General features: G+C 42.5%; 1 protein-coding gene across 1 annotated transcript in view; it reads right to left on the bottom strand.

Annotated features, from left to right (window-relative positions):
• Positions 1 to 19,363, bottom strand: part of CDH16 (cadherin 16) — a 60,854-nt gene that overhangs the window by 2,949 nt on the left and 38,542 nt on the right. The window contains exons 13-16 of the mRNA XM_026652852.2: positions 15,378 to 15,625; positions 11,878 to 12,011; positions 8,337 to 8,576; positions 6,743 to 6,859 (exon numbers count right to left, since the gene is read on the bottom strand). Coding sequence (XP_026508637.1) covers positions 6,743 to 6,859; positions 8,337 to 8,576; positions 11,878 to 12,011; positions 15,378 to 15,625 — 739 coding nt within the window. The remainder of the gene's footprint in view (positions 1 to 6,742; positions 6,860 to 8,336; positions 8,577 to 11,877; positions 12,012 to 15,377; positions 15,626 to 19,363) is intronic.

The raw sequence follows: 19,363 nt of genomic DNA, 5'->3' as shown, positions 1-19,363 counted from the left end.
TACAACAAATAATTTATAAGGTAAATTTAGCTCTTTTCCCTGTTCATAGATTGTCTGCAAACAGACCTGTGATTTTATACATTTATTTGAGATTCAAATTGTTTGACAAAAGCTTTGTGTGACCAAATCTCTGTGAAATTCTTAGGAACCCATCCTGCAAAGATTTATGCATGTGCTTAAGTTACACATGAGTAGTCCTTTTGAGTTCAGTAAGACTAATCATGTATTTAAATCGGAGCATTTGTCTACCTAAACTTACAGATGCACTAGTCAGTTTCACTCAAGACCCAGTCCCAAGACCATTGAAGTCAAAGGGAATCTTTCTATTGACTTCAATAAGACTTGGATCATGGGACATTCAATGAAATTAAAAGGTGGCAAATTTAAAACTGATAAAAGGGAAGACTTTTTCACACAATACACAGCGTGTAGCTCTCGTGGCCACAAGAAGTCATTGAGGCCAGGAACTTAGCAAGATTCAAAAAGGGACTTGTCATGTAATGGAGAACAAGAATATCCAAAGTTATAACAGTTAATGCTCACAAAAATTTTGGAAAGGATATTAAATCTCATACATCAGGGTTTAAATCACTGTCTATTAGATTAGATTGGTAGATTAATGGGGGATGTCAAATTTCCCAGGTCTGCCTACTGTGGGTGCTTAGACCTTCCTCTGAAGCATCAGACACTGGCCTTTATAGCTTCGTCTACAAAGGGATAAAAAACCCACTGCTGGCTCAGGTCAGCTGACTCGGGCTCGTGGTGCTCAGACTCCAGAGATGAAAAATCACTGTGGAGACATTTGGGCTCCAGCCTGAGCCCGAATGTCTACACAGAAATTTTAGCCCTGCATCTGGAGCCCTGCAAGCCTGAGTTAGTTGACCCAGGCTAGCCACGGCCATGCTGCGGGTCTTTTATCCTTGTGTAAACGTAGCCTATCAGAGACTATGGAGTAGATAGACTTCAGTCTGACCTGGTATGGCAGTGACTCCGTTCATAAGGTCCATGCCCTTAGTATTCAACGAAGCAATAGCCCAGTATCCTGCCATGCTCTTATGAGGGTGCAAGAGTCTTTTAGGGTACTCTTCTCTCCTGTCTTCCCAGCGCTATAGTGCGCTATGATTTTGCCATTGAATTCACAGAATTCTCTTATTTGAAAGTAAGTGCCTGTGTTAATGAATGGTGTTACTGCTACAGTTCATTATATGTATTTACTTTCTTACTGCAGTCTTTAAAAAGGACCTATGGAACAGTAGTCTGATTACAGACAACTGGGGTGAGCAGAATAGTGATGCATTGATATTAAATGTTTCCATTTATCTTTTCAGTGTGTTCGCACTTAGGATGTTCCACTTAATGATCCTTAAAATAGCCCCTCTAAATGGTTCTCTTTCAAATACAAGTGCAATGCATGCAGATGAATTTGTGTAGCAATTTTAAATACAAATATCAAAACATTACAGACTACTGAACCCACGCACATTTACTGCAATGGGCTCTCAAAAATGTAAGTGCCTGCTGACCTTATAAAATGTAACTGAGGCTTTTGAAACATCTTATGAATTCAGACAAAACAAACTACAGTGCATTAACTATTTAGAAATCTCAATATACTGTGGCATCGTGTAGTTGATTCTGATCTTGCAACTGGATCTGTTCCATGTGCTCACAGCATCCAGTTACAGTATGTGTGACTTAATATAAAACTGAAACTATAAGAATAGCATTTGAAACGTAAACTAGTACCCTGTGATTCCCAAACTGTGCTGAATAGGAATATGTCTGAGGTCTTGTTGTATTTTAGTTATGCTATAGGTTGTTGGTGTATATTGTGTGTTTCTCTGTTTTGCAGCAATGCCCAGACTGAAGAAATAAGAATACACTCCTTGGAGTGCAGACTGTCTGCTAAAAGAGGAAACGTCTCATTCAAATATAGTTCTACCAACAATGTCCCTGATTCTGGAGTGAGCTCCAGGCAGGGCACCCTGTGCAGAACCCCACTGACATTAATGGGTGCTCATTGCAGGATCAGATTAAGTCAGTAAATGTTTTGCAGTTATTTTGGTGCCATTTGTTCATTGCTCATACAAGCCTGTCCTAACCCTTTAGGTTTGTCCCAGCACTCAGATGCCTGCACATTTATGTAACAGTGGTGAGCCAGAGGAGCACCCTGAGTACTGGCAGGGCTGTGAACAAATCAAGCATCCCACTTTGCCTCAGAGAGGCTGTATTCAGCACTGCCACACCATGTAGCTGTGTGAACCAGACCAGGGTTTTCTCCAGGCCAGATGCATAGCCGAGGATGTGCTTTATCCTATTAAGGCTCATCAACACATGGAACAGCAACCTGGTCTGATACTCCTGACCTATGCCGTGAGAGGAAACATGCCCAGGAATGCACACCTAATGTGGGTGAACCCCATCCTGCTGGGCCTCGGAATTTCAAACCACTGTTGTAAGCCTGGATTGCTCAGATGCATGCTCATAATCAACATACTCTCTTAGATTGCATCATTTCTTAGCAGTGTTTTACTCTCAGTAGCAACTTCTACGTGTTAGACACTTTTGAGGATGGTCTTTGCACTGAGGAGCTCACAGTCTTAAGGACAGACAGGTTAGGGAAAGGGAACACTAACAGTCAGATTATAAACTAGTCAACTCGATAAACATTGGGACAGGAAGATCTTTAACAGGCACTTAAGCGTGGACAGTGGAGGAGCCATTCTGGTAGAGTTCTTGGTAGAGTTTCACACTCACTGCATCCAAGTTGCAAGGTTGTGCAGAGTCAAGTTTGAATGCACTAGTTATGTGTTTTCTGTGCTTGTACAGGTAAGTACTGCAGAAAGATTTCCCTTTCTTAGCCTCCTAATTTAAAAACATGCTCAAGGCTAAGCTAGACAGTATTAGCCTATCCATATGTGTCCCTAACCTATCCAGCTGTCTCTGAATTTGAGCCCTTTATTATCTATTTAGTTGAGTGAGTGCCATCAGTAAGAGTGGCCATAAGGTCAATTGGTCATTCCTGTCAGACACTTAGATGAGTGAGCAGTACTGACCATCTGCCCATGATGACATTCTGGGGTCAAGGAAAAGGAGATGGTTCAATTCTGTTTCTTCTGTACAGGGCTCAAGCAAAATTGTAAGAACTGACACTAAACATGGGAACAATGTTCAAAATCTCCTCCAAATGCCAGATGGAGTCATTGCCCATGGGGTAGCCTTCTGTTCTCCAGCAACAGAGTAAAGTACAGCTCATTCCACCAGCCCTTTCAAATTTCTCATGACCCTTTGCATAGCTCCTTGATTAGGAGCTGATTCTAAGCCCAACTCAGGTGCAGCTTTCTCTCCGGCTCCTCCTCTTATCAGTCCCAATATAAGAGCAAAGTAGGCAGCTTCCTTCCCTCCCCTGGGAGAAGTTATCCCTCTCAGCAGTGCTGCAGCAGTGCTTTGCTTCCCTCCATAGGTGAGTACAGGCCTGGGAGAACTCTCAAGCCCTGTTTGTAAATGGGTCTGTAGCTGCTTTCAGACAATGGCCATAGCAGAACATCAGCAGCAGAAACGTCCCTGGTCTGCTAAAGGTGCAAGAGCAGCTCTTTAAATAGCAAATACAGCTGTCCAATCCTAGTTTTGTAAAGATAAAGATGCCCAGAGGCAAAGTCAGTATAAAATATAAGGTACAAGGCCCTTTCTCAAACATACAGTTCATATAAGCTGCTCAGAATTACGCTGGCACAGACCCAAAAGATGACACCTGTGAAACTCCTCCTGTTCTGAGCTGCTTTTACTTTTTAATGTTATAATTTTCTCTACAGCACTTAGAGCCTTAGATACTAGCAGACTGTGCTGTGTTATGGCATGTGCCTTCTTTTGAACCTGGAGTAGATTATTTGCTGTATTCAATCCTGTGTGTTCTGCTCATTATCCCCTAAGTAAATTCCACTAAATTTAGCAAATAAGATTTACGATTTATGTAGATTCATTTTTAACAGCTCATGTTTCTTCCCTGTTTTGTGATCTCATCTCTTATTCATGTGCCTAGGATCTCTCCTGCCACTGAAGTCAGACTTACTGGTCTTGCCTTCCCTGACTCTTTAGACCCTCATTCTTCCTCCAGTCTCCATACTTCCCCCTCTCTGTCCCTAAATAGCAACCATTAGAAGAAATCTCTGTATATGGATCAGCAGCCACCCCAGCCATCTCTCACATCGCACATGTGGTGCTTTTCCATCCAATTACCATAGCTTCATCTGGGTCTGTAGTAGGAAAATTACTGTGGACATTTACTTGGGAGAGGAGCGGTAAGTGAACTGTTAACATGTACACTGTTGGTAGTTAAAAATATGTTCTGCACTGTTAATACAGTCCTTGAACAGGGCACCTTAATTATGTAACTCTTTGGGCCCTAGCATCTGGTGTTTATCCTTGAGGAAAGCTTTCATTTTCTTTACATGACATAACTAACACAAGAGGTTCCACCAGACATTAATTCGGTCTAGGTTCTTGGTAATAAGACACAAATAAGGTAGAGAATAAAATAATTGACTGCATATCTTCTGTTGAAGTTACAAATGTTTTCACAAATACAAAGGCAACAGCTCAGATGCAAAACAGAAACATAGATTTTCGGTTCTTGGCCTAAGGCAAAAATATCATTCATGCATTCACATACATGCTGTCAGAGAAACAAAACTGCTCTTCCCAAAATGTATTCTGGCACTCAGGACAGTTTGAAGGAAGGCAGCAAAAATAGCATCAGTGGGAATGCACAGAACAGCCTCAGCATTAGGCCACTAGAAGCACAATGCTACATGGTTTAATTCTCTGGAAAATTCATTTTTATTTTTGCTGAGGCATGTTCCTAACCTGGACGTTTTGAGTAACAAGCATGAAATCTTTCTCTATTGTGCTTAATAATTTGCACTGGCTGGAGAATTTTGAAAGAATCTACAAATCATGGACTTGCTTCTCTCCAGGAGGTATAGGGAGAAGGTGGCTGACTGGAGATACTCTGAGGACTTTCATCAGTGCAACGCAGACACATATACCGTCCCACAGTGAACATGCTATATTGTGCTTACACCTGCTACAAAAAGGAACCGCATCTGCTGTCGCACAGTGTGGCAGGACCCTGGCCATGCTGCTAGCCTTGCTGGCCATGCTGCTGGCCTTGCTGGCTGCTTGGTGTAGTCACTTGCCTCACACAGCCTGAATATTAGGTCTACGTTGTCTGGCTCCTGCACTGATGTGCTAGTTGGAGAGGCTCCCTGTGTCCGCTCCCCTTCCTAGGGTATTGGCAAAAGGGAGCTGTAATTATTTAGCCCTTTATTTGGAAGTGACCAAGACTGGTCCAAAGAGTATCCTTGGATTTTCCTGTCTTTCTTTCTGTGTCTTCTCTTTGCCAGTCTGTCTCTTAGTGATCCTTCTTCCTTTCAGAGGGTTGCCATGGAGGCACTGTATCTCTAGCTGAGATGAGGAGCAATCACCCACCCCAAGATGTTCTGCTGTGGCTATTGTCTCTTAGCAGGCATGCCCCCTTTACAGCCAGCATATCTGAGCAACCTTGTCAAATCAGGGACTTTCGTGAGGTTGCACTTGACCCTGCGTCTCCCCCTGTGCCAGATCTCTCTGCTGTTACCAACACTTTGTGCTGCCTGACATGAGGCAAGACTCTTTTTACAAGCAGGTGTCTGTACTGATAGCTTTAAAACTGAAGCTCCAGCGTGGCACATGGGGTGCTGTGTATATAATGAGAATGGCTTAAATAATAGAACACCAGTGTGATTATAAAAAAACACCCTCCAGATTAAAACCCAGAAAACAAACTGAGTGCTATGTGAGATGACATTCCACTGCAGGTGCTACATTACAGGTGCCACATGGAAAGAGGGGAAAAGAGAGAGGCCGGTAGAGCCCATAATTTACAAAGGAAGATCTTTGTAACTCCTTAACTTATTAATGTGGAGAAAAGAGTAGATATGGGGTTCTCAAACTTCATTGCACCGCGACCCCCTTCTGACAACAAAAATTACTACGTGACCCCAGTGGTGGATTAATGATTTTGCCGCCCCTAGGCCCTGAAATAATTGCTGCCCTGCCCGCCCCTGACCCCATCCCGACTCCACCCTTTTCCCGCCCCCATTCCACCCCTTCCCCAAAGTCCCGCCCCAACTCCGCCCCCTCCCTGCCCCTATTGGATCCCTTTCCCAAATCCCCGCCCCAGCCCTGCCTCTTCCCCCAGCGTGCCGCATTCCCCCTCCTCCCCCCTCCCTCCCTGCCCCGCGAAACAGCTGTTTCGCGGCGCAAGCGCTGGGAGGGAGGGGAGAGAAACAGGACGTGGCGGCACGCTCGTGGAGGAGGCGAGCTGGAGCAGTGGAGCTTCTCCGTGGGTGCTCAAATTTGCCGCCCTAGGCCTAGGCCTTGTCGGACTAGGTGATAATACGCCATTGCGTGACCCCAGGAGAGGGGACTGAAGCCTGAGGCAAAGCCTGAGCCCCACTGCCCTGGGCGGGGATGCCAAAGCCCAAGAGCTTCAACCCCAGCAGGGGACCTGTAACCTGAGCCCCACCGCCTTGGGCTTCAACCCCGGGCAATGGAGCTCGGGCTTTGGCTCTGGCCCGAGCAAGTCTAAGCCAGCCCTGGCGACCCCATTAAAATGGGGGTGTGACCCACAGTTTGAGAACCGCTGGAGTAGATCAATGGACTGTTATAAGAACCCTCTCAGCATGAAATGCGTTCTTATTACCTGGTAGTTGAATGTGTTGGGCTTTAAATGGAGTCCCACTGTCTTTCAGGATAATGGTAACAAGGTGCACTTTGGGTTCCAGCCAACTGATTCCCATGGTGAGATAAGCATGTGTGTCTGCGGAGTAACAGAGAACATGCAAAATGAAACAGAAGGACAAATATCAGAGCTGAGGGTGAGAAGGGAGGAAGAGAGAAAAACAAAACAAAACAAACCAGCTGTGGCTTGCATTCATTCCCTCTCTTCTAACCTTACACTGAAAATATTCAGTAACATTTCCCATTAACAATAGCCCTTAAGAGAAAATACTTTGATTTTGGTATCTAACACAAATATTATATTAAAATCCCTACTGACCCATCTATCTCTCTATCTTAGAGTTTTATTTGTGCATCTTTCATGTAAACACCTCATAGATCTATTTGCCAGATGTGAGAACTTCCTTTGACTTTTGAAAACTAACCAGAGGTTGAATTAGTTCAGAGGCTGATGACAAAACCTTTCTCTGTTGCTATAATTCCTTTCTCCGTAAGCTTCATCATGGAATGATAATCACATCTGGCTTTCAAATATTGACCGTTTCTTAAACATTTTACCACTCCTGCCTTTGAAAACTGCCACTTGTGTGAACCAAAGTTTAAAATGTTTGAAATTGTCTGTGTAATGTTATCGTATGCGGTAGTCAGATGGACACAAACACAGGAGACAATTTCCAAAAGTTTCAACAGGGAGCCATTTTAATGTCTTTTGATCTCCAGGTGCCTACTCAGTTTAATCAGCATTTTCAGAAAATCTTCTAGTTGCTATTGAGACTTAACTGGAAGAGCTGGAAAAGTGAGACTATTACTCTTCTTTAAAAGTTACAAGGAGATCAAAATCAGCCTTATAATGGGACTGTATTTTCAATCTTAACTAGGAAAAAAAAAACTACTGGTTCTCCCTAATAAAACAACCCTTATGTGCTGACTTGGAGTGCTTGCCTCCCGCCCCCACTCCAAAAATACTGCCCTCCACCACTTGAGTGGAATGGAGAACTGTTAGCAATCAGCTATGGAAAAATCCTATTGCTCTCTAGGCTGAAACCAGTCAATTGAAGGAGCATGATCAAGTGCTGATCCGGCTCCTACTTGAAGCCAATGACAAAACCTCCAATTGGCATTATTAAGGGCAGGAATTGGGTCAGTAACTCCCATTGAAATCAAAGGGAGCAGGATTGGACCCTCAAACCATCCATAACAAACAATATTTGATCATTTGGCTTAATTAAAACTCCTCTCCTTCAAATACATCGTGAGCTTTCCAGGGGTGTTTAACCATGTGGAACGTTTGAAAGTGTAGTAAAAAGCTGTTAGTGTAAGACCCAAAAAAGAACAAAAAGCAAATTTTGAAATCAGAATAATGTTTTAGTGACCTGTAATGGAAAAACCATTTGCCAGATGTCTTTCCCACTTCCCACAAACATTCTGCTTGGCCTTCATGTTCAACATGGGAATTCTCAGCCCAAACAATTTTCCTAAGAGAAAGTTAGAGGGGGACTAAAACAGGGCTTTCTATCACTTCTCTGTAATGAAGCCTATAGTTACCATTCACACACCATTGATCATGTTGATCCTCCAGTTTCTCTGAAGCATGAGGCTATTGGCAAGAGCAAAAATCAATGGGACACTGTTTTCTTCCCCATCGGGATCAAATGCACTGATAATGATGGATTGCTTTTCTCTCTGAGGTGTGCAGAGATGGGATTTGGAGTAGTCTCCTACTAGGAATGGAGAGTTGTCATTGACATCCAAGATGCGGATTGCTATATCAGCAGTGACCATCATTGATGGGCTACCTGCAAGAAAACCACAAAATTGCAGTGAAATTACTTCTGAGCTAGAATTACTGCTGTTTATAATGTTTCCTTGCTCTTCTGGAAATCTGGAACCAGATCTTCAAAAATGTTCAGTACCCAACTGGCACCCAGCATTCTGAGCTGTTTTGAAAATCTGACCCTGATTCTGGGTGCTGAGCCCTTTTGAAAGCTTTGGCCATAAAACTTGAGAAAGTGGGAAGGTTTGTGTATGAAACCAAACAGTCATATAAAGGAAATGAGGTTCACAGAAAGCCTTAATAGAATACAGCTCTGAATCAAATACCGTAATGCGATCATGGTCTAACATCTTAGGTAATATAACCACTAATATCTTGGAAGTTTCCTCACATTTTCAGCCTGGTCATACAGCATGAATCATTTGGTCTTGAGAACCTTCAAGTAACTTGTAAGGAGGAGAATGAAAGCATGTTTCCTTATCTAACTTTATCAGAAATCCTAACCCTTTCTCCCCATAGGAAGTCAGTGTAGACTTTCCAGCGCCAAATTTTCAGGTGTTCTCACCCATTTACACCTATTGATTGCTAGCATACAAGTGAAATGCACTCAATTACAGCATCCAGTCTGTATGACCAAATTCTCATTTGTGCACACACGTATACATGCATTTTTGTGTCTGCACATTTAATGGCAACAGCTGAAAACATGGCCCCAGCTTTCTTATTAGTGCATTGGTAAAATTAAAACCAATCATCTTTATTATTTTAAACTCAGTACTTGGGTCTGAATGCAGTCTTTCATGTGATGTATGATCTAGATATCACTTGTAGGAGAGAGGGATAACAACACCTCTTTATGCTGCCTTGATACAGCAACACTCAAAGGAATATCTATAATTTTAAGCTCTTCATAAAAGGGATGTTCCTAGACCAGAGAATCTAAAGAAAGGTGACAAAGATGTTCAACAGATGAGAATTTAAGTCTCAACCCATGCGAGGAGGATGCTCTTAGGTGAACCAATTGATATTTCTTAGAAGTTGCAATAAAACCATATGTATTGGCAAATACTTTCCAAATATCAGACCTAATCAGTATAGTCATGAAATCCCTGTCAGAGTTAACGGACAGAGATATGCACCAAAGCTGTCCATGTACTCTGCCCCAACCAAATGATCAAAAGCCAGAATGATTCGTATTGTGTGGCAAGTCTTGTGAGCCTCAAGTTGAGTCACTAGCACCTTTACCAATATAAATTTGATAAAGTGGCAGTAGGGAAAAAAATCCCTTACTAAGTAGTAGCAGCCAGTATCTGTGTTAGAACTGTGGAGGTGATTCCACTGTTGCCCTGTCAGTACTCAGAACACTATGTATGGTTACAGATAGTTCTATGAATGGACCCTCCCTCAGTAACCAGAGAACACTAAGCTAAGATATCAGGTGCGATCCTGGAATGTGCCGAGTTCCTTCCATAAGGTGCTGAGCTGCCTCAACTCCTACTGGCTTCAGTGCCTTGCAGGATTGGGCCTTTTGAGCGCTTGTGGCTATTTATATTTTGGAGTGAATCATCCTATTTGTTTCTCACTGCAATCGTCTGTAAAGAAACGTGATCAGTCATTTCCTTGACCTTGCCCCTTTAAATACATTCAGTGATTTACCATTCAGTGGTGGTGGTGGCTTTAGGCAATTTGAATGCCAAGCCTTTCATCCACTACACACTGCAGCCAGATGACTATAGCTTCATACGACATAGAAGATTTTTATATAATTACAATACTTGCATTCACGTATGATTCTTTCATTGACAATGACAATAGTAAATTCTCTATCTGGTGTCAGACACATGTGTGAATCAGACTGGCTGAAAGAGGAATGTTCTTGTCTGAATTAGTTGTTTGTTTGTTTTTTAAGTAAATTTGTTTGTGACATCACTGAAGTGTGAATCATTGCTGAGAAGCAGCGTTTATAGGAATAAATGGTTGATATGCTTTACTTAACAGCTTTGGTCTCTAAAAAAACAACCTCGTCATTTTCCATTCATACAATCAGACCATGCACCTGTGTCCACTGATTGCAGTGGTGGTAGAGTTAGAAAAATTAAAATCAAGTTATGCTGTTTGTGATGCTGAATGTGAATTGAATATCACTCAGCAAGCTCTCTTGTTAAATACAACTGAAAGAGTTTTTTAAGTCTGGACATTTCAATAAGGCCAGCCATATACAATTCTTAGTGTGGAGGGGCATGGAAGACAGATTGTGGTGAATGGCTTTGATTAACAGAAAAAGTAGCTAGCTTTTCTTTAGGTATGTTTCAAAATATTTGTCAAATAATTTGTTTTCTTGGCATTAAGCAATTTCCCTTAAGTTTCCCAGCTCTGTAGTGGCCACTTTATTTTTAAATTGACAAAACACCTGGGGGGAAAAAAGTGATATCTCAGGTTGGTTGGTTGGTTGGAAGGTGAAACAAAAGATCAGATTCTTTTTTCAATTACATTGATGTAAATCTGGTGACTTAGTGATGTTACTTCAAATTTACAGCATGTAAATGAGAGCAGAATTTGGCTGTAACAGATCATCAAAACTACTAATCCTTGCAGTCTGTATATCTCAGATATGGATGTGTAGATGATGCATAGGTCCAGGAAGTGCAACCTGTCCTTTTCAATAGTAAATGGACCACCAGTAAGTCCATTAAGGAAGGATTTTGGTGAAGGTGTGTTCTGCTGCACATTTCATATACGGTAATGACAGAACTGTTAGTTTTTATCTCCTAATGTAAACACAAGCCCATCACTGCTTACAGAAGTCTTTAGTCCCATGTCCCTAAAGTAAGCAGGAATGAAACCTTAAGCTAGAAATCTCTCTCTCCATGCTGTTGGCAACATTAGTGAAATCATGCAAGGTTTCATAGACTCATGATGCTCCTGTCTTTGTAATCGAGATAAACTCCATGGAGAGACACGGGGCCAATCTGAGAGGTGTAGGGTGACCAGATGTCCCAATTTTATAGGGACAGTCCTGATATTTGGGGCTTTTTCTTATATAGATGCCTATTACCCTCCACCCCCTGTCCTGATTTTTCACACTTGCTATCTGGTCATCCTAGAGAGGTGTGTCAAAGTCTAGAGAAAGTACAACTTTTCTGCCCCCCTTTTCCAAATGCATACGTTATGCCAATGTAGACTGAATGTCTTATTTAGACATATACCCACTTACAAATATGCCACTTACAAACCTGTATGCATCACCTCTGAGTTTGGTCCTCTGTCTCTTCCCTGAGAGCAAAAGAAACATCTCCCATCCAAAATCAAACACACATTCTTACCTTTGTCCTGAGCAATAACCTGCACTGTGTAAACATCCTGCATTATTTCTCTGTCCAAAGCCTGCATGACTCTAACTTCTCCAGAATGCTCATCAATGGAAAGCCAGTTCATTGAATCATTTCTTAGGGAGTAACTGCAGAGTGAAATGTGATAGCGGTGATCTATAGTATGTTAAATGAATAATAAGACCATAGCCTACTCTGTTTTGTTATTAGCCTGTAATATCATTGCAAGTTCACAATGAGCAGAATATGATTTATTCCTCATTAGCCTGCCAATTCTACTACGCACATATATGATGCAGCTATTAATTATATAATTCACTTCACCTTTCCCCTGAACAGTAAGATTCAGACTGTGGGGTAAAGTCAAAATCACTAACATGAAATTAAAGGAAGAAAATTCCAATCTGCTAAATCAAAAATTAAGATGGAATTGACAAAATATCTAGTGAGTCTGAAATATTCAAGCCCAGAGCTTTAAAAACAGATACTTCATCGTATAAATAAATGTGAAAATAACCCTGTCTCTTTTAAGGAATTCTTAAAGGAGCATTACCTTTAAACTGGGGACAGTAGATAGAAATTCTCCTGGGGCCATATTCTCCCATAGAGGGATACAGGTGATTTCCACTGAAGTCAATGAGAGGGCCTCTTATTCTGTGGAGTATGGGGGCTGTGTAGATCAATTTCAGTTCAATGAGTTAAATCACTTGTGGGCCTGATTCACAAAAGTGATGGGTTTTTATTGCTACGGGTCAAGAGTTCTGGACCAGTTATGGTTGGCGGGCAGAAGAGATGGGGGTGGAGAGAGATGCACACCACTGTTTTCAATCTGACGTACTGTCTGACTGGTGGGCAGTGGTGGAATTTTTAGGGCCAGATCATCAGCTTCACCAGCGCTCCATCCCAGCATGCCCCTGGCTCCAGAGCATGCTGCAAGGAGGATTCCTGGAGCTGGCTACACCAAGTCTGTGCCAGCTGACAATTCCATCACATTGAAAGAATCCCCACCTGCATATTCATGGACTTTGATACTCAGGATATCTGATATGGTGGAGAAAGGGGAGCCAGAAAATGAACCTGAGGGGAACAAGAGGGATGTTAGAAAGGCCAGAGAGGAGGAGGCTGCAATAGCCAAAATGGGAGAGGATGAGACAATGCTAGCATGTTGTAGCATGCATTTGGAATAGAGCCATGCAGCACTTTCACAAGTTACCTCTGGCTTTCCTAGGGAAAACTGTATTTCAAGTACTGGGTACAAAATGGAAATCCAGAATTTTGAAAGCCCCCAGGAATCTGCTGGGTAGGATTCCCTTTGTATTTATATTTAATATTGAACACTACTAGACCGGTGGTTAATCCATTTTTAAAAGGATCAGATTAAAACCGTGTCCTTACTTTAATGCTGTTTGGGTACACATTTACAGGAACAAATAAGAGGTAATTTGAACTGTAGACTGTGCTTTGAAGGAAATTATACACTGGCTCATTAATTTCTGCTTGCTTTCCGGCAGGGTGCCAGGGCATCTATAATTTACCTCCTCCATTTTAGCCAGAAATCCAGACATGTGCCTCTAAAACATGCGAGAATTTTTCATTCTCTCTTCCGTGGATGCTCTTTAAACAATTACAATTTCCATTTTATGTTTTGAATAAAAAATGAACTGTTAACCTTCTATTTGATTAAAAAAAAAAAACCCCAAAACCCATGCTTCATGGGCTATTGCAGATGAGTTTAGCATTTTGAATGTATTCGTCTATAAATATCTTTTTCTAACTACTGTCCCCAGTTTAAAGGTAATGCTCACATGCTGGTACATGCAGTTCCTGCTCATGTGTTAATTTGACAACCTCTCCAGCATCATTAGGGAAACAAACTCCACATGTCCAAATGAACAAAATTATCTTGCAGTTAGCATTCCTTATACTTGGCTTTTACATTTATTCAGATAGCGAAGGATATAAATGTGATCATATTTATGAAAGCGTGGGTACTACATTGCCTAAACAGGAGCCAGATTATGGCCTACACAGGAAAAGCCCGAATAAAGTCTACATGTTTCAACTCAGTTTTCTACAGATCATCCCTTTAACTTAGGGGTGGATTTACTTCATTGCTACTAGCAGGACAGGTGTGGGTATAGCCCTCAAAACCCTGGGGTAATGGTGTTTTATAGGGAATTCTCATGGATCTTGGGGGAGCCAGAGAGAGCTGGGGCAGTTGTGTGCCCCCTCTCTATTCCCTGCTCCCACTGTGACTCACTTCTATCTGCCTCTGTCCCTCAGGTTGTTTCACAGTGCAGAGTAGTCACCGGGTTAGGAAACTGATAACACAGGGCTTGATCTATTGCCTATTCAACTCCGCAGCAGTCTGTCCATCCGGATCTGGACTGGCGATGGCAGTATCAGACATAAGGAAATCCCTACAAATTTGAGTGTGGTATGATGCTTTTCTTCTGGATCCTCACTGCCCAGCCACATTCCTCCCAGTCATGGATCCACCAATGTGTGGATGTGGTGTTTTGGACTTCCTTCACCCCTTTGGCTCCCTTCTAGGGGAAATTCACAATGCCACCCACTCCACCCTGCATGGGGTTTTACCGAGGGTAGGGGCTGGCCCCAAGTGTTGGAAAGTTGCCAGGGTGGGGAATGTCCTTTTGGGTTGAAATAACCTATTATTTCCCTCTAAAATCACAAGCATACCAGCATCTCATATTATTCTTTTTGATCAGCCAGTTCTCTCCAGGCATCACCTCCTACAGTTCCTTAGTGTGATAAATTCCCTAGTGTGATTATTCTAGTTCAAGGTGTTGTCATTTCATGATTATAGATTCATTACTGAAGGTGGTTTTGTCCTGTATAGCAAAGAATCAGGCCAGGAGTGGCTGTCTCTAATGATGCCTGCCATTGGGCTAAATGCAGAGGTGATACGCTGTGCCGGACTGGACCAGCTTCTCCAGCGGTGATTTAAAGGGCCCAGGGCTCCAGCCACTGTGGGGAGCCCTGGGCCCTTTAAATCGCCTCCGGAGCCCTGCCGCTGCTACCCCAGCCCGAGCCCTGCCACCCCGGGGTAGTGGCGGCAGGGCTCCTGCGGTGATTTAAAGGGCCTGGAGCTCCACGGTGGCCGGAGCCCTGGGCCCTTTAATTCGCCCCTGAGCCCCAGGGCTCCCAGCCGCCTCTGCACTGGTAGCTCCAGGGTGATTTAAAGGCCCTGGGGCTCCCAGCCACAGCCGGAGCCCCAGGGCCTTTAAATCTTGAAAGGCCCCGCCTTTTCTGGTTGAGGCCACGCCCCGCTCAGGACTCCGGCGTACCAGTAACTCCTTTAAGTTACTTTCACTCCTGGCTAAACGCCATGTCGAGGCATCAGAAACTACCATGTTCACTGAACACATCATTTTGGGCTCTTCAAATGAGAACATTTCCGAGCACTTTAAAAAATCATCAGTCCCAAAGGATGCAACATAGCGCAATCTTATCAGATAAAGGGAAAATCTTACCTTAATGATGGTGTGTGAATGTCAGGATCAGTAGCCTTAACAGTCAGTAGCACTGTTCCCAACGCCACACTTTCTGGTATGCTGACCTCATACCTTTTCTGTGTCAGCACTGGTGCTTCGTTTACATCCTTAACCAACACATGCACTGTAGCCGTAGAGCTAGCATCCTGCTCTTTCCCAACCAGTTCTTCATCATTTCTCACCGAGACAATCAAAACATACTCCTGAACAGTCTCGTAGTCAAATTCCTGTAATCACATTAATTGGGTGTCTTTGTTAATCAGGCTAGTCAAAAATTTACCGATAAATTTTTTGATAGAAAATCGGGTTTTGTGACTGAATGAAGTTTTGCACTAAAAGCAGCTGCTTTCCGTGGAAAATATTGTCTTTCAATTGAAAAGCTGAACACCCAAAAGCCAAGAAGTTTAAATTCAGAAATGCTGTTGCCTCATAGCAACAGTTCTAGTCTGTCTGCCTCTTGCCCCTATCCTCCTCTATGGGCCAGGTTCCCTCACCCAACTACATCTCCCATTATGCACCAACACTAAAGAATCCCATGATGTTCAGCTGGCTGTGCCTCAGCAAGAAAGGAGACTGTGGTGCATTGTGGGAGATGTAGTCTGGCCAGGAAGCCCAGACCAAAAAAGAGAAAGGGGATACAAAGCATATAAACTACAACTCCCTTGAGGCACTGTGGTACCATTTTGACTAGAAATTTTTGTTTTTAAATTTTTTGCCACAAAGTCAAAATTTTCCATGGAGAGAAACCATTTTCCAATTAGCTGTTTTTGTAAGTCACCATATTTAAAGGAAAGCCATTTCAATCACTGTATTTTGAATTATTTAAAGAAATGGGAATGAAATAAGTGTTTCATCTGAATCCCTAACAGAAATGCACTGAAACCAGCCACCTATATCTAAAGCCCTTTGAATTTCACTGAGAGGAAATTTGAATCGCCAGATCCAAACGTATGCCTAGATTTTTGTTCTGGGTTGGGTCCAAAACTAGAAGGGATGTAATTTGGGTTGTCTGTGAGTTAAATTTCCTGAGAACAGACTTTTTCCATGACAGCTTCAAATGGTGAGAATTTGAGACTTCTACCACTTAGGCCAAATTCAAACCCTGCCCTAAACTTAATCTCAATACCAGCCCTTCTCTAATTCTTAGAGCTGAGTTCTGCCTTCAGGTATCTTGACTGGGAGCTTACACCTCAAGGCATTTATGTTGTATTATGTATAATAAATCTTTCAAGTCCCTTCTATAAAAATACTACAGTAATTACTCTTGTGTTTTGGACCATTACTATCAAATATCCTAGTCCATTTGTGAAAGGATTTCCCATTACATTATTAGCACTTGTGGTTTAACATGTAAACCTGCAGGTCAGCAAACACAGCAGGAACAGCTGAGAGAGATGCCCATTATATGCAATATTTCACTAAGGCTTGGGTGTAGAAATCTCCTTTCTTCCTTATTTGGTCACGGCACAATACTCCGTGAGCATTCCGCCTCCTCTGTGTGCATTGAAATCCCCCTGCTAAGAAACTAACTTGTTTTGTAATTATTCCTCTAGTAAACTGAACCTGTGGAGACTTTGGCATACTGCCTCTGTCATAATGAGGGGTATGACAACATTACTGAAAGGAAGATGCAATTGTAATATGGGATCTTTTAAAAGAGGCAAAATACAAAAATATAACACTGCCTCTTTCATTCCAGAGAGGAAGTGTGGTGTGCTGGTTAAGCACGCTATTGGGAGTCAGGAGATACTGGTTCTAGTCCCAGATCTGCTGCTGAGTCACTCGGGGACCTTGCTCAGGTCATTTCACATCTGTGTTTCATCTTTCCTGTGGGTAAAATTGGGCTAATATGTATCTAATAACGAGCTGATTCTGTGCCACTGAAATCAATGGAAGCCTTTCCTCTGACTCCAGTGATCAAGCCCTAAGGAAGTAATTGATGATGTTTTTGAAGTGAAATCCTGGTGCTATATAAATTTAAATTATTAGGCACTGTAAAATATTTCATTTTATTCTACCTATAAATTGCAATGGTTGTCTGACGTTTTTATATATAAATACAGAATGCTCTTGCCACTACTTAGCACCAACCTAATACTTTTGTCTTCCAAGTTTTTTGGTTTTTTTACAGACATTAATGAAACCCGACAACCACAATACAAGGTTGATAAACGCTATTATCCCCATTTTCCAGATGGAAATCTGAAGCAGAGCCACTTGCCCCAGGCCACAAAGAGGAGTCAGTGTTAGGATATGTTTACATTGGCGCTCGAGTAGGCATATCTGGGCTAGTTTTGATTGAGCTAGCATGCTAAGAATGGCAATGCAGCCATAGCAGGGCACAGGCATCGGGACGGGCTAGTTGCCCGAGTACGTACCTAGAGTTTCACACAGATTGTACTCGGGGCAGCTAACACATTCTGACACCCATGCTGTTGTGACATTATTGTAACTTTCCGCTCGCTAGCTTGATCAGAACTAGTGTAGGTATGTTGACCCGAGCTGGAAATTATACCTCCTGCTCCAGTGTAGACATACTCTGAGAGCCCCATCTTCTGCTCTCTTTTCAAGTCTTTTTAGTTGAAACTCACTTCTAATGTGTTTATTTGTTTAGATACAGAAAATGCTTTAATTTCTCACTTCCTTATATGTTAAAAATGAGCAAATTAACCCCCACCCCAAAAAAGCCCCTAAAAAGGAGAAGGGAGTAGGCGTGCGGGAGGGAGGGGGAGGTCCCAGCCAAGCCAACCAGCACTTCTGACAAGAAAACCAAGGGCCCCAAATCGGAGCCAGGGAGGAGGAGCACTCTGAAAACAATGATGACTTGATAGAATCTTGGTTTTACAACTCTCCTGGCCTGGCAATGATTTACTTCCAGATGTGCCTGGCTTGCGTCACAGAGATGGGGTAGAATTATTAGTAACCCTGTTGGTTTACTAAACACTAAAACAAAGTTAACATTCCTCTCAAAGATTTAAAATAAGATTAGAATAATGTAATCATCATCATTCTGTAAGGGCAACTTTTAAAACACAGACCAAATAAATACAATCATGGATTGAAACCGCACTCTGGGATTGGCTGCAACTCACTTTTTGGTGCAGGATTCCTTCCTTTCTCCTACTGATTACCTTTGTGATTATGTGTAGCTATATCTCTGTTATAGTATCTCTCTGAACTATAGGCTTGTGAGAAGGAAGGAGATTGATAGATTACTCTCCCAGTAGGTTTAACCATAGTTTTAAGCATTTAAGCATAGTTTTAAGCATAATAATTACACTTAGCACTTACATTTTCAATAAGCTTCATGCTTTTTAACTAACTAATTCTCACTGCACCCTTCTGAGGTAAGTAAATTGTGAAATCCCCATTTTAGGGATGAGGAAACTGAGATGTGGGACAAAGTAACAAGGCTGCTTAGCAACTAGAAGTTAATGTCAGAGGATTAGAACTCAGGTGTTCCTGGCCTTGTGCTCAGTACCCTCTGCTTTGGTACAGAGATACAAGGGGATTCTTCTGTGTAATTTCCATCTTGGCTATGAGCCAAATGCTGTCTTCAGATACATGTATGTGATTTTCAGCTACCCCAGTGATATGCTAATCTGATGGTGGAATTTGGTCTGATATCCTTGTTATCAAGATTAGAATATACCCCTTAAATTTTGTGCCAGGGCCTGATCAAAGCCCATTGAAATTCATGGGAGTCTTTCTACTGACTTCAATGGGTTCTGGACCTTGGCTTGTGGTTTATGCCTATAGAGCATTCTGGGCAGGGTTAGCGTTTTGTGTTTCAGATTTTAGGGTCTAACACTCTCGGTGGCTGAATCCCACAAAGAAATTTGTTGATTCAAGAGCTGCTTTCTCTGATTCATTCTCATCAGGGCCGGCTCCAGGCACCAGGCACCCAAGCACATGCTTGGGGCGGCACCTGGTAAGGGGCGGCGGGGGGAGCGCGGCGCGGCATT

This window comes from Terrapene carolina, unplaced genomic scaffold (assembly GCF_002925995.2).
Source record: "Terrapene carolina triunguis isolate 2854851 unplaced genomic scaffold, T_m_triunguis-2.0 Scaffold130, whole genome shotgun sequence".
Classification (NCBI taxonomy): Eukaryota; Metazoa; Chordata; order Testudines; family Emydidae; genus Terrapene; species Terrapene triunguis.
The sequence above is the reverse complement of the archived record's forward strand: the minus strand, read 5'-3'. Positions and strand labels throughout refer to the sequence as shown.